This window comes from Colius striatus, chromosome 4 (genome assembly GCF_028858725.1).
Source record: "Colius striatus isolate bColStr4 chromosome 4, bColStr4.1.hap1, whole genome shotgun sequence".
NCBI lineage: Eukaryota > Metazoa > Chordata > Aves > Coliiformes > Coliidae > Colius > Colius striatus.
In genome coordinates, this window is record NC_084762.1 from 90581306 (window position 1) to 90604158 (window position 22853).

The 22853-nt window shown below is 39.3% G+C and overlaps 1 protein-coding gene across 2 annotated transcripts in view; it reads left to right on the top strand.

The window, feature by feature from the left end:
• The first annotated feature begins 4880 nt into the window (after window positions 1-4880).
• The window catches only part of KHDRBS3 (KH RNA binding domain containing, signal transduction associated 3), a 93603-nt gene continuing 75630 nt past the window's right edge, over window positions 4881-22853 (top strand). For both annotated transcript variants that reach the window (XM_061995312.1, XM_061995313.1), the window contains exon 1: window positions 4881-5062. In XM_061995312.1, the coding sequence (XP_061851296.1) occupies window positions 4975-5062 (88 nt within the window). In that variant the 5' untranslated portion in view covers window positions 4881-4974. The remainder of the gene's footprint in view (window positions 5063-22853) is intronic.

Here is a 22853-nt window from a genome sequence, read left to right on the forward strand (position 1 = left end):
TCATACATTCTTCCTACTATGTGTTGTACGTGGATATCAGAAGTTCAGGCCAGGCAGTGTAGCAACCCACTTTTCAGCTCTCAGAAGGCAATTCAAGAAAATGTTTTTTCTCATGACTATTGTGCAAGAGATTTTTAAGGAAGCTGCAAGGATATATTAGAGGACTGTTTGGAATAAGCCATTATCAATACTATACTGAAACAACAACTGCAAGGTTATGTGTAAAAGATACGAGGAGATACAATCTAAAATTAGTTCACAGTTTATGGGAAACCTGATGTTAATCATTTTGGTTATGTGTAGGAATAGAGATGTATCTAACTCTCCAGGCTTAGTGCTTAAAGTAAGTAAAAATATTTTGTTTTTATAAGAGCTGAAGAACATAATGAATTTGATGACTAAGACCAGCAGAAATCTAGATGAAATGGGGAGGGATGGATGAAAATGGTACTGGGATCACAGTCTGAATGATTTCACAGATGATGTTTTCCATAACATGAAAGATTTAGTCATGTACTTGTTCTACTGTGGTATCTTAGCTAATTCAAGGAAATACGCTATAGGCTGATACATAACAAGGAGAAGTTAAGAGTAGCCTTTCATTTATGTAAAATTTTTGTTATCAAAATATTAGCTTCTTGTGGATACTATTACCTTTTTTTTTTCTTTTCATCACAGATATGAGTACACAGTAACAGAATCGCTTTAGATTCAACAGAAATCTTGATAAACCCTTGACTCTTTCAGTGCTTGGACAGGACCTATGGAGGTCATCTGGTCCAGCCCCACTGCTCAAAGAGGGACCCCTTGTTGCTCAGGACAGTGTCTTGACAGGTTTTGAGTATCTCCTAACACACAATACTTTCTTCCTGCAAACCTTGTTTCTCTTAGAAATAAATGTAGGGAAAGAATGAATAAAATGTGAAAACAATATAATGAATCTTTTAAAAGAAGCAACCTTAACATAGCTGATAATGAAATAAGTTTCATTAGGGATGAATATAGCCTAACTTTTGAACTATGAAACAAAAGGTATAAAAGAGGAAGCCACAGTATTTTTAGAAGGAAGTATCCAGAGCTTTTGAAAGTGATTCATGACAGTATACTCCCATCTACCTTTTTGTACTTGCAAGTATGAAGAAATATTGTGGTTTCCTGAAATGTGGGCTAGAATAGTTTCCTGTTCTCCAGGAATATTGGAGAAAGGAGTGCAAGAGTAATTTCACTGTGCCTAATAGAAATCGGCAAGTGATAGAATATTAAGCAAGCCAGCACCTACTTAGCAACATGCTAATCAGAACTGTGGTGAGTCACATCAAGGACATATTCACTAGATGTGGCATTTGTGACAAACTATTTCCCAAAATAGACTGTGCTTCTATAGGTCTTCAGTTTAATGGCTGAAGTCTCAAATAAATGATTCTATAACATTCTGTTGTGGTCTGAGCTTTAAATCAGGAACTTAGAGGTAAACCACAGGCAAGAACTACACTGGAGGCATGTAAGGTTTACCATAGTCAGTGGCAGCTTGATAAGATAATTGAACTGGTTATACCAAAGAAATGAGTGGACAGTAATTTAGGCAAAACTGTAAATATTTAAATGTGCTTACATTATTAGGAACAAACCCTTAATGGTGAAAATACTGCTTGTTATGTTGTTTCAGCAAACAAGGAAAATGTAACTACAGTAAATTGTACAGAACCACATACAAACCAGAGAAAGGAGGCAGCTCTGTTTCAGCCTCTTTGCACACAGACCCCAGATGTCCTGTTGGCTGCATCAAAACGTACAAGGCACTAATATGTCCTAATGCTTTTATTATGTATGAATATTAATTTGGGTATCTAAAGTTTTTGCTTATAAATAGGCAAACACACTGTCAGGTTGGACAACCGGTGCTTTAAGGGAAGTAATGGATGTTAGTCTGATGTTAGTTCCTGACTGATGTACACCTACCAAACTAACTTTCTGAGACTACCACTGCATATAGACAGCAGAGTGGACAAGTGTAAAAAAAACCCTGTTTAGTTTACTGTTGGAGAGCAGGGATAAACAAAGGTAAATAAAGGTAAATAAACAAAGGTAAATAGTTAATTTTAAAAGTTTGGACTCAAGACTTCAACATCTGTGAATACTAGAGTTAGTACTGACTGAGCAGTTTCTCGATCAAGCTGCTTTTCAAGCTTTGTATAAATTTCAGTAGCAAGAAATGAATCAGTCACTAAGAAGTGTGTGTTTCCTGCCTTTCCTGGAAAGTATAAAGTACTCAACAGACTTTTGTCAGCTAATCACATCCTAGGCTGCTTTCTACAGCCTGAAGCTCATAATTTCCCATCTTTGTTGTCCTTCTCTTGTTTTATTACATACTAGTGAAACTCATTGGAGAAAACAATATACTGCACTTGTTACCATCAGATTAGAGTTTGAATAGGGTAAAATGTGGATAATTTTATAATTTCTATATTATTATAGGTCTGGTGAGAAACAAATCTTCAAACTTTCATTAAGTCTTTCTCTATTGTAAGCCAGAGGGAACCAGTATAATTTGGCAAGAAATACTGCGGTTTCCTGAAATACCAAATGTTTATTTACAGTCACCAGAGAGAATATGACTCTTTCCAAGAAAGTTACATTGTGTTTTACATTACAAGTAATAATAGAGTTACCTTTCTGTCTGAGGTGTTGTATGCCACAGAGGAACTTGAAATACATTTTTGGCTTTACTGGCAAAGATAGGGATTATTTTGCTCCGGGTCATTCAATAAAGATTACACTCCTACGTATTGTTCTGTGTCAAAGTTGTATCTGTCTGCCTGTTTCACAACAGATGGCTGCAGTTCAGCACTTATATATAGATGTATACAGAAGGTTGAAATAAAATGTGGATTGTAATCTAACTTCTTCCAGTTGCTTGTATATTCTAATGGCATCTGTCAAGTTTGTTGTCACATGGAATAATTTTTTAAATATAACTTTGTAATTTTGTTTCTGTTTACTCTGGGTCCAGATTTATCCGGAATGGTTGTATAGAGAATGTAAATCAAGTCTATTTTGTATTGTAACATATCTGACATTGTTTTATGAGATATTCCAGTCTGTAAAATACAAGAAGAAATAAGGTACCTTAATATATGGTCCTACTGTTTTAAGGGCAAAAGAGCACATGTAATTCTGAGAAGGGAGCATTAACCTCTGCTTCCAACCTTTGAGTGAGTGATTTCTCATGCCAGCTTTTTTCTTTCCAGAGCTTTTTTCTCCTCATTTTAAAAGGATATGGTTAAGAAACATTGCAAGCCTACTTTTTTTGTGTATGTCTATGAGATACAAAAGTAAATGTGTGATAATTTGAATCATAGAGATGAGAATATTTTCAGTGGTCTTTTATCAGTAGCATATCATCTAAAGTTACTTATGGGCTTTTCTAGTAAATAAATGGTTAAAAATGTTACTTTAGCCTTATGGTTTTGGCTTCAGTGATTTAGCAGTTTTCCCTTGTGCTTTCTTACAGAGAATAGTTGGTCTTGTATCCTTTGGGCTTTTGTTGTCAAAGATTCATTGATGAAACACATAAGGTCTAATAAGGAAACTATGTAAAGCCTCAAAGCTAAAGATCAAAGTGAATAATGACCTAATATACTGAGTGTATCCACTGAAAAAAACCCGAAGAAAATAGGCTTGAGCAAGGTCCTTTAAACTTTGCTTCTTATTTCTGTAAAACACGCTGCTAGTGAATCACCAACTCACACATAATGGCCCATCGGTGTAATTCATGGGAAACAAGAATTTCTGGTTGGTGTTGATTAAGTGCTTTGTATTACTAGAGGTGAAAGTTGGAAATGCTGCATGAATAGAGAGGACCACTGTTTGAGGGAGGGAAAAAAACCCCTTCACATCGCGGGTTTACTCCTTTACACACAAACCTTGCTTTTCCTCGTTCCCCTTCCCTGTGGGAATGGAGAGGCAGGGTCCGCACGGTGCTCCAGCTCCCCTGAGCCTTTCCCACACCTCCGGCACCTCGGGAAGCGGGTCCCGAGCCGAGGACTGTGGCGGGTGATGCGATTCCCCGGCCGCCTCTTCTCTCTCCTCACCGCGCTACAGCTCTCCGTTCAGAGCATGACGCAGAAGGAAGGGAACAGCATCAGCTCTCCTCTGAGGAGAGAGTCTGCTGGAGGTTTCAGCAGGAGCCCTCACTCCTGACAGCCCCTCGGCTGCGACCCCGACCTCCTCCCCTCCCGCAGCCGCTGTGGGAACATTACCTCAGCGCCGCTCCCGCCGGCGCGCCCGCCGCGCCCTCCCACGGCAGGGAGGCGGGGGAGGATGGGAGCAGCACCAATCAGAAGCTGCGGCTGGCCAATGACTGACAAGCCACAGCATCCAATAGGAGCCGTCACATGAGTAGGCGGGGCGACAGAGACCAGGGCTCCGCTGTCTCCGCCTATTGGGAGGAGCCGGAGGAGGAGCCGGGGCCCGGGGCGTAACTCGGAGCGGTTGGGGGCATGGCCTCGGCGGAGCTATTTAAACCTTGTGCGGTGGGGCTCGCCTCTTCAGTCGGCGAGGGGCTGGTGGAGGTGTGTATTGCCTCACTGCGTCAGCCGCCTCACGGGCTCCCTTCTGGTGTACGCGCGTGTGTGCGGGAGGCCCGTCCCGTCTGGGTCAGCCGCTCCCGCGGCGCATCTTTTCCTTCTTCCCTCCTCCCAGCCTCGTGCGCTCCGCAGAGGGATTTCTCCGCTCTTCTTGTCCGGTGGGGCGCGTCCCCCCGGCTCGCGCCCTTTCCGTTCCCTTCCCTCTCTCTGCCGGGGGCTTGCGGCGCTTCCCTCTGGATGCGTCCCCGCAGCCCCAGGCGGGAGGCGGCCAGGGGGAAGCGCTGCCTCCGAGGATTTACTGCTGCCTGGGACTCGGACCTCTGCTGCCTATCTCTCCGCGGGGGCACCCGGCGTCTCGGTTCCGCTACCGCTCCAGACAGCCGCCGCCATGGACGAGAAGTACCTGCCCGAACTGATGGCGGAAAAGGATTCGCTGGACCCGTCCTTCACGCACGCCCTGCGGCTGGTCAATCAAGGTGAGGGCCGGCGGGACACGGTGGAGTGGGGCTACTTCGTCCCGCCGTGGGGCCAAGCGGTGCGGACGAGCCGGAGTTAGTGACGGCCGCCGAGGATGCTCAGGGAGGGGTCTGCTTTTCGTTTTGCATCACTTGGTGGATTTTTTTTTGTTCATGCTGTTGATGTTTAGCGGCTTCTGTCTCCTACTTGCTTAGGGTGCGGGGAGGAGTCGGAGGTTCTACCCAGTACCGGCGAGCGCTGCCTGGGCAGTGCTCTGCCTGCACCTCCGGCGCTGCTCGGGAAGGCTGAGGCTTCCTGGGCCCCTTCTCTAACAGGCAGAGCATCTCCTCCAAACAATAGCAGACACTGAACTGACTTCCTAAATTTCTTCTCTTTCATCGTTGTTGCTTTTTTTTTTTTTAGTAGCGAAGACGTGATCGCTTAGCGCTTGAGTTGTAAATTATTCGAAGTTAAATTGTTGTGTCAAACAGCTTGGGTCTTTCTGTGCTCTGCTTGGGCTTCCACTCGATTAAAACCCCAAAAGATTTTACCATTTCACCCTTTCTGAACAATAAATACCATATTGTTTATGTACTTGGGAACCTCTCTAGAGAGGAGCTTACAACCTGTGTCTTTTCTTAGGAGCTGTTGGCTTTGTAACTAAAATATTGGGGAATCAACAATATGTTTTGATGAATATCTTAAAAACCCAAAAGCATGTTTTCTTTAGCAATTATATAACTGCAGGTAATATATCCTACCCTTTCTACATTTGACATGTCAGACGTGCTTTAGAGTACTAGCCCTTTGTTTCAATGATGCTACTGAATGATACTGAAGAGAAAAGTAATTATATTTTACAGTATGATTTAATGTGCATTGGGAAATAGTCTACAGCTCTGGAGAGACAAACAGTTGATACAGTGCTTGAAATGGTCAAGTGAAGTAAGTTAACTGATCTTCTAATACAACTTAATGGCAACAGAAATGAGTTTGGCTTCAATTGAAGTGATTACAAAGCTGTACAAGGGTTCTTTATTTCCTATAACAGGAATAGGTCTAAATCAATGTGGTTTCATTTAATGCACTGTTGCAGTTTTTGATGTGTGATGGACTGTGAATGCTCAGCTCTAAATCAGAAGGAGAATCAACTATTGTCAGAAATATTCTTGAGTTAGGAGTAGCTATCACAGTTTTGGCTGGGGAGTGCATATGCTGTGTGACTTGCAGCTACATGTCCTTGAATGGTTGGGATTTTGCCTCTTTTTCCTAAGTTTGTAAAAATGCCACTGTTGATAGTGGGATAAATAGGTACTTGTATTGCTTGCTGTAAATAAAGAACTTGTTAAAAATTTTGCTTGATGCCTGAGAATGATGCCACAGATAGCTGCAAATTAATGATGTTCCTCTCCAGGTAGTGTAAATTATTTTAGTAAGTTACAGAAATGATTCACTATTTTACAAACCTTGTTTATTGAAGTAGATATGGCTGTGTAGCTGTTATCAAAATTGGGAGGTTTTGGGACTGTGATAGTATTTTTATGATTCTCAATGAAGTGAGAAATTAGAGGACAGACAAACTTCTGCCTGCTTTCATCAATATGTGATATCTGCAGGTCTGTTTCTGGTTCCAGAAAGAAATTGTTATTGTCAATGAAAAAACATAGATGGACATGGACCCAACCTCTTTATTCTAGTACATCTTTAGATCTTGCACTTATTGTGAAAGTGAAGTCTTGCATTAAATGTTAGGGGGGAAAAAAATCAAACAGGGTGACTATAAACTACTTAACTGTAGTTTAAAATGGAGATTTTGTGTAAAAGAGATGATTTGGGCAGTTGTAGAGTCACCAAAGAAACAAAGAAGGTGAAATGATTGTATGATATAAGCAAGAGGGAAACAAGCTGATATTTTACAAACCCATCTTGTTATGGCACTAACCTTGTCAGTGACTGTTTATTTGCTTCTCAACTGTAACAATTCTGTGCAGTTAAAAGAAGGCAAGTATTAGTGGAAATATGTCATAGTTCTGGCTTGCACTTTGTATGTCAGGTCCACTGAGTTCTTGCTGAGATCAGTGAGCAGGCAAAAGGACTGGCCTGTAAATTTTTTTTAACTGTTTAGCTTCTCAGTTTAGAATGAAATGTGTTTCTAAGTTTGGTATCTTCCAGGTGTGTGTGAAGCTGTCTCAGCAAAGGCTTTAAGTGTTTAAAATAACCAGCTTAATTACCTAATAGCATTTTGGAGTCTTAATAGTATTACACTTACTATCTGTATTTACTTAAAGTGAAATACAGTAGATCAGCCAACTTCAGAAACTTGAGATTTGTTTGTAAGAATTCTATAGCTAATTAGTAAATCCTTCTGAGATGCTGAAGGAATTGAAGTGTTACTTATAAGACCCAAATCGCTAACAGTTTCTAACCATGTTCAAATTGAGTTTCTAGGGAAAAGCCCTGTCTAGACTTAGAAAATCTGTTAATTATAGTTCTCAAATGGCAATGGACACATTTGCATATTATGCTTATAATTACAAATTATCATTTGGGTACACAGAAATTTTAAATGATACAGGGAAAGGGAAGCTTGACATGCTATGAGTTCTGGGGTAGCCTTTCAGTTGAAAAGAGTGTGGAGATAACTAAGATATTACAAGAATAATTTTGTGGGCTGTATTATTCTTTTATAGTTAGCAGCATCTTCTCTTGCCCTAATAAAATGTTGTTTTAAGCATTTTAGAAACACTGAGGTCAAAGAACAGTATTCTTCCACATAGTACATGGAAGTGCTGATTTTTCTTGTTGAAAACTCCTTTCAAGTATTTGGCTTATCTCTCTGGGGTACTAATGAAACCTATTGCTTAAATTTGACTTTAAATTGTCATTGAACTATTCAGCTGCTGCTTAAATTTTTTAATAGTAGGAAGATTTTGCAGAAGACTGGGCTATATTCTTTGCTCTAAGGTTTCTTACTTGTGTACTTGAACTAAAGGCATATTTTTACCTGTAAGCCTGTAAACATATAGATTGGAAGTAAAATTATTTTTCATTTGTAGAAAGGTAACTGTGTTAATGCAATTAATTTGCAACTGGTTCTAGACAGTGAAAAATGGAGCGTTGTCCAGGTTGATTTTTTCTTAAGTTCCGTAATTTGAAAAACCTTGCTAAATATGGGGATCTGTGAAGAAGCAAGAGCTTAATACATGTATAACAGTATTTTTCCTGTCTTTATGCAAAATCTGAACAATTGTTACATGTGAAAGCAATGCTTGCTCTGAAATCAGGGTAATTCTGTGTTGATCAGTGTAAGACACTGAGTACCTTTACTTTTAAAACTTCCTTTTGAGACCTTTATTTTGAAGCCTGACTGCATTTGGAGTTGTATGTAAATGTTGGTAAATGTGCAAGTGTAATGTTGACTGTCATAACTTAGTTCCTAAGTGATGCTGTAAAAATATCAAAAGATCTGTAAGATGAGTTACTTTATCTTCTCTCACATCTCTGCATAGTATTGATGCATGACAAGTATTTTGAATGTTGGGTAAAGTATGTGAAAGTGCAGATGGAAAAAGCTAACTGTAAATAAAACATGTTGATACTAGACATCTTTTGTAAGAGTAGAAATGTTAAAATGGATGTCTGGTACTTGCTTGATATGTGTAGTTAAATGTGTAGGGGGAGAGGATGCTGTAATTGAAGTTAGGGCAGCTGAAATCCTTATGTCAGAAGGCAATGCATCCTGGTGCCATTGGTGAAAGACAGGTTTTAATTCTCTAGACACTATCTATGGAATTCTTCTACCAAGTTCTTTTTTTAGCTACTCTGAGACTTGAGGTAATATCTGAAATTTGCAAGGCTTCCTTCAAGTTGTCAAAAGATGATGTACAGGAATAACAAGCCTTCCTATCAGTAGATGGCTGTATGTGCTAGCTGTATACTAAATTACTGAGCCATGTGACTAGCAGGGATCAGGAGAGGCTTGCTGGTTCTGTGTTGAATTTTGAATAGGAGTTCAAAATCCAATACACCAGTACCTCCCTAAGTATCAAGGAGAATGGAATGTGAGAAGTATGCTGCCTTTTTGCATTGTGAGGATATTAACTGGGTTTTTTTTCAGCAGGTAAGGGATAGCTTTGTAAAAATGTTTGAATTAGGAAATTTAATTTGAGTTCCATAGATGTTATCGATTTTAAATTAATCTATTTTGGCATGAAAAGGTTTCTGGGTGCTGAGCAAGGGTTTTCTTTCACTTTTCATACATAGAATTCCAGTTTTTCACAACTCTAAAAGATGTTTTTGTAGTGTGATGTGACATATATGTGTTGTGATAAATAGTTTGCTATTGAATCACCCACTTTCCTCTGACGATGGGCATTTCATGGTCTAGAACAGACATGTGCAATGCTGCTTGTTCCCAGTCTCTAATGGTGTTGTACTCTGTTGCTGTATAACTTCAAACTCCCCTTCATTTCCCATTATAGTCTCAATTATGAGCAATGCTTGTTTTGTGTCCTGTCTTGGAGGCTGGCAAAACACTTCATGAAGGTTGTAGATGTTTTGTAAAGCAAATGTAGCTGAAGAAATATGTTTGGGTTTTAAGATTACTGGGAGTATCCTATTAATTTGAATAATAGTTTTGTAACTTGTCCTTCAGATGATTCTTTTGAGACAGCAAGTTGTCTGTTAGAGGTTAACTAGAAATAAGAAACTCTTCTATTTTCTTCTAGTAATCAGACTTCAAAACAGTCTGAAAATGTGCAGGGAATTGGTTATTTGGCAGGCTCAGCGTGATGAGAAATTTAGTGAAGCTAATAGGAACGAATGTGGTGTTATGGTAGCACCATAAAACTAGGGAAGACTGACTTTGATTCTATTTTCTTTAAACAGCATGGAAAGTAATAAGATTTAGAGTGAAGGCATATTTTGGCTTTTCCCTCATGTCTCAGTGTTCCTTGTTCAGTAACACTTCAGAAGTTCATGTTTTTGTAATGGTTACTCTTTGCTTTAACTGGAGTGAAACTACTGGGAAAGTCATACAACTAAAACATTAGATTTCTGTTTTGGTCTCATAAAAGGTTGGGGAGGTGATTTATCAGGTATTCCAGTTGTGTTAACAGGGCTACTGTGAAATGCAGCTGAAGATAATACATACTTTGCTGTAGGCTCATCTGCTCTGAAGCATGACTCCAGCCTGCAGCCACTAACCAATGACCACGTTTAGTCTAAAGCTGACTTCTAATTCACTTGCATACTTACTTTGGCAGTCAATGAGAGAGATTGAATTTAAAGGTTTCAAATTTAGACTGACATGGTTTGTCACTTTCAATCCTTTTTGACACCAGCCATGCAAATTAAAACTAACCTTCTGAGTACTTATTTACTGCAGAAATTAGAAAGAAGGTCACAGTACTGGATGGCTGTTTTTCTGGCCTGTGGCTTGTTTTATCTGACTTGCATGTGCCTAAAAAACTGCGTGGCCTTTCTGCTGAGTGGGGTTTTTTTTCTGCTTCTGACTTAAGTATAATTAAGAAACAAAAGAATTTAGGTTGCGTTTTGATTTGAAAGAATTGGGAATCAGAGTTAAGTAGCCTCTAAGTATTCAGTGTGGTACTCCATGACTTTTTAATTAGTATTTAGCAGTTTCAGTAAAAAGCGTGTTTAAATGGATTAACTGGTAACTGACACACCTAATATTTTATGGTGAATTAGCTGATTGCTCTTCAGTGAGCTCTGCAGGAATCTTGCAAGCTTAATGTTTACATTATTAATACTGTTGTCCTTCATCTTCTATTTGGAAAGGATGTTTACACTGGACAAGTGGAGTATCTTGATAAAAAGTGGACTTATCAAGTGGTGCAGTGAAGCACCAACCCTGATGTGTCAGCAGCCCTGTTTCTGCTCCCTGAGCTTTTTTCACCCTCAGCTACTGAGAGTCTTATCTTCATGTTGCCTTTCTCCTGCTACTAAGTAGAAATGATGTGTTCCCTTGAATTCGGATTTCAATGATACAGCTTTATGGGGTAAAGTGAAGTAAAAAAATCACCCTCCTCTGCCTACCTCCAAATTAATGTTAAATGATAAATTTTCCTTTTGTGAAAGTAAAAAGCACTGAGGTCAATTGTCTTTTTTATGGCTTTTTGTTATGTTTAACTGTACCATATACCTCTTCCTGAGTTTGAAAGAAAATAGATTTTTTTCTTCTCTAGACATGCTATAACACAATTTCATTAGTGTTTTTGGTCTATTTGTACAGTCATGGAAGTTCAGAAACCTAGACACTTTATTATCCATCTGTTTCATGACCACTTCTAGTCTGCTCTTTTTTTCAGATTGAGAAGTCCTAATTTCAAGGAAGAAGGTAGAAGAAGAAATCCTTACAGGATTTCCCCAAAACTTTTTTGGTATGTGGAGGTTTCTCAAAGTGAAATAGCTTCTTAATGATGTGACTCAGTTTCTCCATTTAAATCCTGATGTGTGTGGGAAAGCTATTTTGCTTTACTTTCTGCGTCACAGTTGCAGTGATATCTTTAGCTCAAGCTAACAGTTGCTGTTTTTTGGAGACATCCTGATGATATCCTAGGCTGACTGGTCTGCAAGGTGAAATGTGGCACCTTAATACCAGATCTTAAGGCTGGGAAGGACTACTGCAGTCCAATTTGTCTTGTATAACATAAATTGGTCTTAAAGATTCTTTTCACTTATTGTATACCCTTGACCTTTTTATTACACCATGCATCCATGGTCTGGAAAAATGATTAGGTTTTTATTGGCCTACTGTAGGAAAGCATACAATAGAAGATTTATAATTTTTTTTAAACTTACTGTATCTGTTCTTCAGACTCTTTCTGCAGACACTTCAAGTCTTCAGAGAAGGCAGTTAATACCACGTGAAACAAATGCCAGGAATGGCATAAGTGTAGTCATATAAAATGCTTGTGAGGGAATTAATGACCTTTTAAGATTTCTTGCAGTATTATTTTTTTTTCTGTGAATTTGGGGATCTCAGGCAATTAAGTATTAATGTGAAAACACTTTAGAAAGAGCAGAAGTGATCCACAATGAGTTTTCTTGTAGAATAGCTCACAGCATCTTAAATAGCGATTCTGGAATTTTGATTGTGTTACTTACCAGGGTAGGCTTTTGGATGCTGTCTCTGTTTAACAAGAGCAAGAGCTGCATCCTGTGTTTGGGCCTCAGCTCCATGAAGTGCTCCAGGCTTGGGGCAGAGTGGCTGGAAAGCTGCCTACAGGAAGAGGACCTGGAGATGTTGATCAAGAGCTGGCTAAGTAAGAGCCAGCAGTGTGCTCACAGTCAGGCCAATGGCATCCTGGCTTATATAAGGAATAATGTGACCAGCAGTACCAGGGAAGTGGTTATGGGCCCGTACTTGACCCTGGTGAGGCTGCACCTTGAATAACTCTTTTTAGTTTGGGGCCTCTTGCTACAAGGACATTGAGGTGTTGGAGTGTCTGGCAAAAGGCAATGAAGCTGTGGATCTAGAGAACAAGTCTGAGTGCCTGAGGGAACTGGGGATGTCCAGAGGAGGCTGAGAGGAGACATGATCGCTTTCTACTACTGCCTGAAAGGAGGTTGTAGTGAGATGGGGTTTGGTCTCTTCCCATATATCAAGTGATAGGACAAAAGAAAATGGCCTCAAGTTGTGACAGGGAAGGTTTAGATTGGAGATTAGGAAAACCTCCTCCACTGAGAGGATTGTTAAACCCTGGAATGGGCTGCCCAGGCAGGTGATGGAGTCTCCATCACTGGAGATACTTGAAAGACACATAGATAAGGTGCTGAGGGATGTGGTTTAATGGTGGGTTTGGCAGTGTGAGGTAAGTGACTGGACTCTTCTGCAACTGAAACGATTCAATGATTCTGTTTTTGGAAACCCTACTATTATCAGGCGATCAAAAAGAACTGGAGATATCATCGTGCAGTTTTTAACTCGTACTGGCGTTTTTCTGAAGGGCCTATTCTGGGCCTGACGGAGCGGCCCGTAACTGCAGCGCTGGCGCTGCGTCAGCAGGGGGAGCCAGCGCCCGCTGGCCGGCCGGGCCTGGCGGGGAGCGTGGGCGGCCCGGGAACGGCGGGAGGCGCCGCAGTGGGAGCCGCGGGGCGTCAGCGTGCGCTGCCGCACAGACGGTGCTCCATCCGCGTCTGGGAGCGCGGGTCCGTCCCGAAAGCCTGTACGCGGTTAGCTGAGACTTCAGTGGTCAGAGAATCGTGTTGTCAACATCACTTTTCACACTGCTTCGCTATGTGAATATAAAAAGACCGCTGACACTCAAGATCTATAAAGTTGGTGTTGGATCACACTACTCAGTCATCTCGGGTATTTGTCTTCACTGCACATAGCTCGATCTCAAGCTCAGGCTCAAATATAGCCCGAGTGCTGTGTCTGTAATGGAACCACCTTAGCAGGGTTTCTAAATACAGCTGAGATATGGATGGGACCTGTAATAGCTTTGACCCGCACTGCTCTCATGGTGTATGCCTTAACTAATAAGGCTGTGCTTAATGCCTTAACTAGTCAGTCAGTGTGCTTTGATAAGTGTTGAATGAAGTTCTAAAATAAATACTTTGACAGTATTTTCAACTTTAAGGTCTTAGGCTATGTTATCAACTGATGAAATGGAGAGTGCAGGGAAACTACCATGGTGTTATTTATGAACAAATGGCTTATAAATACACTTATGGAATTTACAAACCTCCTAAAATAATAGCCCTTGTTTGAAGCACTAAGTAATAGTTCATAGTTCAATACAAGGTTAATTAAAAGTGCTGATGTGTACTTCATTATCACATAAGCAGCTCTGAGATCAGCTCTAAGAGGAACTAGACAAATTATCCTTTTAAATTCATGCCCCGGTAGAGGAAAATAGATGTGATTGGCTTTTTTAAGCAGTAGATCATTGTTTCTTTCAGCTTCAGTTCTGTGCTGAGTGTTATGTTAACATAATGCATTTTCAGCCTGTGAGTAGCTTGTAGGCACTGATTCCTTATCTTTGTCAAAGTTCTCAAAGCGGTGAGCAGACTTTTCAATTGACTGGTTGTCTAGGCTAGAAAGCTAGCTGTTAATGATGGCTTGCATAAAGTTAGCTACTCAAGGTGCTGACTAAAGTACTCGAGCTTCCTGGATGACCTCCTGCTCTGTCTTTCTGCTGGGGAATACAGTGAAATGGGTAGAAAAAAGATTGATCCAAAGTGTGTTATGTTAACACTTGGATGAAGTAGGATGTAAAACTGTAGGCTTGATTCGGTACTGTTCTTTTCTTAATATTGCTGTATTGGAGTAATAGCTGACTAGAGCTCAAACCTGTAGCTTGTAGTGAGTAAGTTTTTCAGAAGTAACTACTCATTATTTGTGAGTCTGTGCAGACAATGCTAATCATGTAGGTATATCTTGTCAGCATTCAATGAGGTATTTTTGGGCACTTCATTTGTATGGTTTTGGTGCTGTTACCACAGCTGAGATTTGAAGCTCTTCTGCAGAGTCATCTGAAAAGAGCTAAACACAGAACACAAAGCAAGCATAGGTCCTTTATTCAGATCTGGCACCTTAAAATGTGACTCTGCATACTGGTTAGTAATGGATGTCAAGCTGTGTTGTAATGAAAAATATTAGAGATTTATTTTTCCTTCATTTTATTGATGACTAATTAGCTTTTTGATTGATTATAATTGATATAGTTGAGCTTTTGGTGATAATCCCTCTTCTTTACATCTTACAGTATTTCATCCTCAAGACAACCATTATAACATTGGAGAAATTTTTACATGTTTGAAATACTAACAGAATTAGTGAATACAGTTTCAAGCTAGGCCACAAAACAAAGAAATAGGAGCAAATAGGCCTTTAAGGAAAAAAAGAGATAAGAGAATAGGTGCTTCTGGCCAGCTATGTAGTTAATCCCTAGCATCTTGTCAAGACATATTGCAAATAGATAGTTATTATGCAAGAGTAAAATACAGTCTATGAATTTACTGGAAAAAACCACTTTTACTCATTCCCATCCCTTTCTGTTATGTTCAGATTTTTAAATACAGGCTGTTAAAAATTAAAATAGTTATCTACTCAATTAGTTGTGTGTTGCTTAAAGACATACTAAAATAAAGAGCAGTCTTGGGGATGTAGTTCACTTTATATGCCATGAAGATTCATTCTAGCATTTATGGTATTTTCTTGCTGTGTGAAACACTAAGTCTCTAAATCCTCATGTCAAATTTGTAAGAGGTATTTGTGCCTATATTTTTCCTGATGGCTTGAGAAAGAGTGACTTCTCCCTTAAATGTTCTTTCCAGATTTATTGCTAGTGGACAGTTGTATCTTTTCCAGTTCAGTTTATTTCTTTACACAAAGTAGTACATTGTGTCATTTTAGGGGATTACTGTGTTTGTAGCCAGGTAAGTTGTGGTTGCACTTGCTGTAAAATAAATGAACCAGAAAGGCAAGTGACATTTGAAACAATATACACATTAATGATTCTTTAGGAATATGTATTAATGGGACAAGTACTAATTATTACTGTTTTGGTTTTACTTTAGCTTTGCTTCTAACAAGGAGTTATAGAAAAATCTATTATATCAAGTGGTTATTGCTGTCCCAGCTGTCCTTCATACTTTGGGCACCCAGATTCCAAATTTCTCACCAGCTGCGTTTCATGAAATGCATCTGCATTGTCCTCTGCAACATCTAAGAGTTAACTTGATTCTAAACTTCTATAGAATGAGACATCAAAATTTTCTTTCCCATATAGAAGCAATTCAAACACCACTGAACCAAGAAGTAATGGCACCTCAGATTCTTGGTGTTGGCACTTTTATTATTTCTTGGCAGACAGAAGTGATGAAGTAGCAGAAACTTGAATATATGGGGTTATGAAGACAAGTGGGGGACAGGCAGGGCAGATGTCTGCTCAGTACCAGCTTCTGCATTTTCCCAGCACTACTGATACTCATTGTGACCACTTCAGTCTTAGTTTTCCTGTCTCACTTTGTACTTCCCTGACTGTGAATTGTTCCACTGTACTTAAAGATGTCAGCTCCCTTGTGCATGTGACATTTTCAAATTGTTGATTTTTCTGTGTAAAATCTGTACAAAAGTACACACATCTGCTATTTAGACTATTAAATATAGGAATTAGCACCATAAATTTCACAACACAATCATCACTGAGGAAAAAGCTGTAATGTTCAGTGAAAGGTGATATTTTTAAATTAGTTGGATTAATGAAAATAACATGCCTGAAATTCAGCACATAACTACATGCTTCTGAAACTGCAGTGAAACTGAGATGGCACACTTTCAACTTCCATAAAAGCCCTTGATTTTAAACAGTGTTCAAAACATTTAATACAAGCAAATAGGCAATATCTTGACTGCTGAGTAATTGCACAGAATGTCATGCAGGTGATTCTGATTCTCACTGAAGTAACAACTGTCTATTGGAAAGAAACTTGACTTTGAGCATATAAAAATACATTTGGGGATAAAAATCCATCCATTTTAAATTTACCAACCTGAAACATGTGACACAGAAGCAATTAAGTTTAGTTCTTCTTCAGCTAAACGTGAAGACACTGTCTTTATCTAAAGTAATTTAAGACTTGTTTCCTAGGGCAAATAAAACTATAATACAAATGGTGCTAAAACTGGTACATTTGAATTTTCTTTACAAGATCTGTTTCAGCCAAGCTTACTGGCATAAGTTGGTAGTTCAGATATTTATACAGGTATGTATCATGAAGGTCTATTTCATTTTTTCTTAAATCTGGAAAATTGAGTAATGTTCTGTTATATTACTTTGTGTGAATGTAGACATACTAGTTTAAGAAAAAGTTCTGACAGATCCCATAAAGGTTGGATGATTGCTTTTTTCAGTTAAGTTGCTACATGGATAAGCATGTGATCCTTCAGAGAACAGGTTTATTACAGATGTACATATCACTTCTGTCCTGGAGAAACTGGTCAGTTGTCAGATGTTGGTTCCTTCCCTAATGAGCTGTGACAGGAATGAGTCTATAAGCTGACTTGTAAGGTTTATCACACTTCTAGGGTAGTATGATCTTGGTCTAAAACTCCATGATTTGATTCAACTGGATTTATGAATTCAGTTGAACAATACTTGAACATGGTAGCAGTCTACTTAATTTGACATAATAGGTATCTTTATATACAGTAGATGTGGATTCACCTGCTATTGAGCATGTGGAGGGACAGTAATTAATGTTATACCTCTGTTAGTTATCTTTTAGCCTGAATGTTGAGAGTTTTTAAACATTCAACTTATGTTGAAGCTCATAAATAATTTTTGCATCAGTTTTTTTAAACTGCACTTTCTCACAGGGCAATAGATGTTCAAGCTGCCTTCATGTTTTCCCTGCCAAGCTGTTACTGCAGCCAAGGACTGTAATGTATGACAAATAAAGTAAAAATACTGCCTACCATAACTGTACCAAGAGTAGTGTTTTACCTCTTATCTGCTGCAGTATGAGTAATGGCCTTCTGAAGGATTAGAGGTGTTAAAATAATCCAGAATAATGTGCTGGAATTTGTGCACATTCCTCTACATGCACCAACTAACCTCTACAGGTTTATTTTATACATCTGTGACCAGAATGAACAAATACTTCAGGATCTTTGAATTGTTACCTTTTTCAGTAGTATTCTGAAAGCATTTCTCACATTTATGAGCTATATTTTTGTTTCATGGATTAAAATACAACCTGTCTGCAATGTACCTTTACATTCACCTGTAGTTTAATGTTCTTTCTGTATAAATTTGCCTTTTCACAAAACTTAATTGGACATCAATAGTTTGTGCTGTAGTTGAAGTTGGAAGATATAGTCTTAGAAATCTGACAAATTAATTCAAAGGACCAGGCAACTTGTGTTAGAATCAAACTTGGGAAATTACAAAAAGTAGGTTGGATTAATACAGAAGGAATGCAGGAAGATTACTCAAGCATATATTGTTTTCAGTGGTTTGTCTTTTACTGGCTCCAATGCAGGGCTAGCTTTCACTTTCCTTGTTCACTTGACCACTGTGATGTCACAAAGTGTAGATATTTTTCTCAATTTCTGTAGTAAGACTGAGGTGGTTTGTTGTTGGTAATGGTTGTATTGGGTCGTGTGTATGTGAGTTTTCTAAGTCCAAACAGTCTGGTGCTAACTCTGTTTAACTGAATTCAATGTAAGAATTAGCCACTTAGGTACCTGTGGTAGCTTCATCTCTTTTTCCTTTCCCTGGACAGATAATATATTATGTTCTGGGGGCAATAGGAGAAGTGTACCTTTTGGAAGGATGTGTATACATCAGAGTATGTAGTCTTGCAGAACAGTAATGGTAGAGTCATGGACAGGAGGAAGAATGAACTGCTTTACATGGAAATTGAATCTTTGTGGACTACTTGAGCATATGTAATGCTATGATGCAACTTAAATTTCTGGTGTGCTTTCAAGTAACAAATCATGGCTTTCTGAGCTACAGATGTATGAGTCCTTCTGTGACAAGATGACTTACTTGGTGGATGAGGAGCAAGGCTGTGGATGTGGACTTCCTGGACTTTAAGCCCTTTGACACAGTCTCTCCCAGCCAGTTTCTTCCAGTTTCCTGGAGAAACTGGCTGCCCATGGCTTGGATGGACCTACTCTGAGATAGATGGAAAACTGTCTGGATGGCTGGGCCCAGAGAGTTGTAGTGAATGGAGTTAAATCCAGTTGATGGCAAGTTATCAGTGGTGTTCACCAGGGCTCAGTATTGAGGCCTGTTTTCTTTAATATCTTTACCAATGACCTTGAGGTAATTGAGTGCACCCTCAGTGAATCTGCTGATGAGACCAAGCTGAGTGGGAGTGTAGGACCTGCTTGAGGACAGGAAGACTCTTCGAAGGGACCTGGACAGGCTGGAGCAATGGCCTAAGGACAGTCACATGAGTTTCAACAATGCAAGTGCCAGGTCCTGCACTTTAGTCACAATCCAGGCAATGCTACAAGCTTAGGGCAGAGAGAAAATATTTTGGGGTGTTAATTTACTGTTGATTGAAAATGAGCCAGCAGTGTGCCCAGATGGCCAAGAAGGCCCATGGCATCCTGACTTTTATCAGCAGTAGTATGACCAACAGGACAAGGGCAGTGATGTTCCCAGAGTGATTGATACATTACTGAGGCCACACCTTGAATACTGTGTTCAGTTCTGGGTCCTTCACTACAAGGATGTAGAGGTGCTGGACCATGTCTAGAGACTGCAGTGAAGCTAATGAAGGGTCTAGAGAACAAGTCTTACAAGGAGTGGCAGAAGGAACTGGAAATGTTTAGCCTAGAAAAGAGGTGGCTGTGATGAGATATGATCACTCTCTACAACTACCTGAGGGGGAGATTTAATGAAGTGGGGGATTGATCTCTCAATGAATAATAAGACGTGAGGAAATAGGTTCAAGTTGTTGCCACTGGAAGTTTAGACTGGACATTATGAAGAACTTCTCTGAGAGGGTTTTGAAGCATTGGAATGGGCTGCCCAGGGAGGTGGTGGAGTTGCCATCCCTAGAGATATTCAAAAGATGCAGATGAGGTGCTGAGGGATATGGTTTAGTTATGGGCCTGAAAATGTGAGGTTAGTGGTTGGACTCAATGATCTTAAACATTTTCTCCAACCATAATGGCTCTGTAATGTTAATGATAATGATGCTAATGATTCTATGATACATTATAAGGAAGACAGGATATATACTCTTCTTGGTGACTTGCTGAGATGACTACCTAGTTCTGTTCATACATATCACAAAATCACAGAGTGGTAGGGGTTGGAAAGGACCTCTAGAGATCATCTAATCCAACCCTCTGGCTAAGGCAGGTCCACCTAGATCAGGTTACACAGGAACATGACAAGGTGGGTTTGAAAACCCTCAGAGGAGACTCCACACCCTTCCTGGGCAGTCTCTGCTAGGGTTGCCTCACCTGAACAGTAAAACAGCTTTTCCTTAAGTGGAATTTTTTGTTCCAACTTTTGTCCATTATCCCTAGTCCTAAAAAAGAAGAAAAAAGATGGAACAACTGCTCACAAGGGCCCTTGATACAAAATACTAACTTTATTTTGTCTAAGACATATACTCCAAGTAGTATTAAGTACTGTTGTACATGTTGTTCAGAAACTCTCTTCACAATGAGAAATAGTAGCTTTCACTGGAGTAAGGTGAGTATATGAACTGAAGCCTATCTTTACATCTTGTTTTTTCTGAGCAAGACGGACTGAACATCTGTTAATCTTCTATGTTAGTTTTGGTAGTTTCTACTTCATTGTTAGTATTAGTCTAAACAGATTTTAGTGGAGTCGTGTTTGATGTGAAGGTAATAGCTGTTCAATTAGTTTTGAATTGCTTAAATACAAAAGCTTGTTCAAAATATTTGTCATAATTGTGACTGAAATGTATTTTCAGATCAGTGCAGATCGTAGTACTTAGACTGTAAAATAGAACTTAAAATGCTTGTGAATGCAATTTAAATAAAGGTGGATTTGAGTCCAACAGGGAGATTATTAATTTGAATATGGTGAATGTTGTAGGCATCATTCTAGCATGAACTACTCATTTTATTGTAAAACTCAAATTACATTCATTGTCACTTTTTTTAACAAAATTAAGGTGGCATATGAAAGACAGTTACTCTGAATTCAACTATGGAAATAATATGCATTTGAAATAAATTGCACCCTTTTTTAATATCACTTCTGAATTAGGACCTACTGTGGATGCTAAACTTTATTTTAGAGAGGCTTTTTTAAAGTATTAAGCAATGGAGTTTTCTGAAGTTCATAGAGGAATGGGGATGGGTACAGTAGCACTGCATTAGAAATTTAAAAATTTAATACATTTGAGTTGTGTGACCATTGAGGATGGCTCTAGGTGCTGCTGCTCCACATGTATAACTAGTTTAAAATTCTTGAGGCTTTTTGTTTTTTTTAGTTCTCTAATTTTTCTTTCATGAAGATACCCTGATTAGTATTGAGTTTGGAAATATCTCGTGGGTGGAAAATGGGATATTTGTCCAAGTCATTATTTCTATCAGAATAGGTTAGTTGCTGTTCTCAGTTGTGGGGTTTTTTTGTGGGGAATTGGGATGCCAAATACAATTCCAACTGAGGAATTATATATATTTTGTGAATATATACACAGATAAACTGCTTTGAAGGTAACATGACTAAGATATATATGTTTTAAGGTACCCTAAAGCAGAATGTTGTTTACCTTCTCTGTTCAGGGCAAAAATTAGTCGGATCATCCAGCTTTCATGTTAATAGGACAGGGAGGGTGAGTTGCAGGTCTCTTGGAAGCTACTGTCAGGAAATCTATGGGGTTTCTTTCAGGGTACTTTTTGAAATGTATTAAAACCTTAGCGTGATGATTCTGATTTGAAAAGTTCATGTAGTGCAGTACTAATTTCAGCTGAAAAGACAACTAATATTTGTTGGAGAGGTACTATTTCTGAATTTTTAGTTATTATTGTGTCAGGGAATAAAGGAGTCCCCTGAACGATGTGTAATCTGCAGCATAGTTGAGACCATTTTACTGTACCACTGATTAAGCTCTCAAGGTCATCAAAATATTGTTGGGTTCATCAGTTTGTTACTGCACTTTGGATTTACTGGAACAAGTCATGGAAGTACTGTGAGCATTAAATCAACATCCAGCACAGCTGACTTAGTGCAACTTTGCTTCACTGCAAAAATGCTATCAATATTTTCAGAATAGGTAATGCTTAAAATGTGCTTTTTAAAATATGGACTTTGCCACAATCATAGAATCATAGAATGGTAGGAGTTGGAAGGGACCTTCAGAGATAATCTAGTTCAACTTCTCTACCAAAGCAGGTCCACCTAGATCAGGTTGCACAGGAACACATCCAGGTGGGTTTTGAAGACCTCCAAGGAAGGAGACTACACAACCCCTCTGGGCAGCCTGTGGCAGGGCTCCCTCACCTCACAACAGTGAAATAGTTTTTTCTTATGTTTAAATGAAACTTTGTATTCCAGATTCATCCCATTACCTCTGGCCCTGCTACTAGGTACCATCGAAAAATGTAAGCCTCAACCTCCTGACACCCACCATTTAGATATTTGTAAATATTAAATGAGATCCCCCTCAGTCCCCTCTTCCCCAGACTAAACAGCCCCAGTTCCCGCAGTCTTTCCTTATGAGGAAGATGCTCCAGTCCCCTGATCTTCTTGGTGACCCTGTGCTGGACTCTCTCCAGCACTTCCCTGTCCCTCTTGAGCTGAGGAGCCCAGAACTGGACACAGGACTCCAGATGAGGCCTCAGCAGGGCAGAGTAGAGGGGGAGCAGAACGTCCCTTGACCTGCTGCCCACACTTGATGCATCCGAGGATGCCATTGGCCTTCTTGGCCATGAGGGCACATTGCGCATACAGGAGATCTTTATGTAATAGAGTAATAAACCAAAGTCTGTTTCTTATATGTCCTTTGGATGTCCTAGAATCTGAGCCTTAGTATTCCATCTGAAGTAGGAAAAGTTGGTATGAAATTACTTTGATTTAATAGGATGCCTAATTCCCGAATCTAAGGAAAATGAGCAATGTTTCTTAAGGATTTGCAGACAAATTTACCAGGTTCCCGTTTCTCCTAATCTTGTGTTATGGGAAAACTGTGTTAAGGACAAATGCAATAATCATTTTGATTTACTTAAGTTTTACATTTGGTCTTACATTGACTATATTAATTTACTTCAGAAAGTATCACTTTGTTCTACATCAAACACAAGTATGTATATTGGTTTAGCAGAGGAAGTTGGAATTC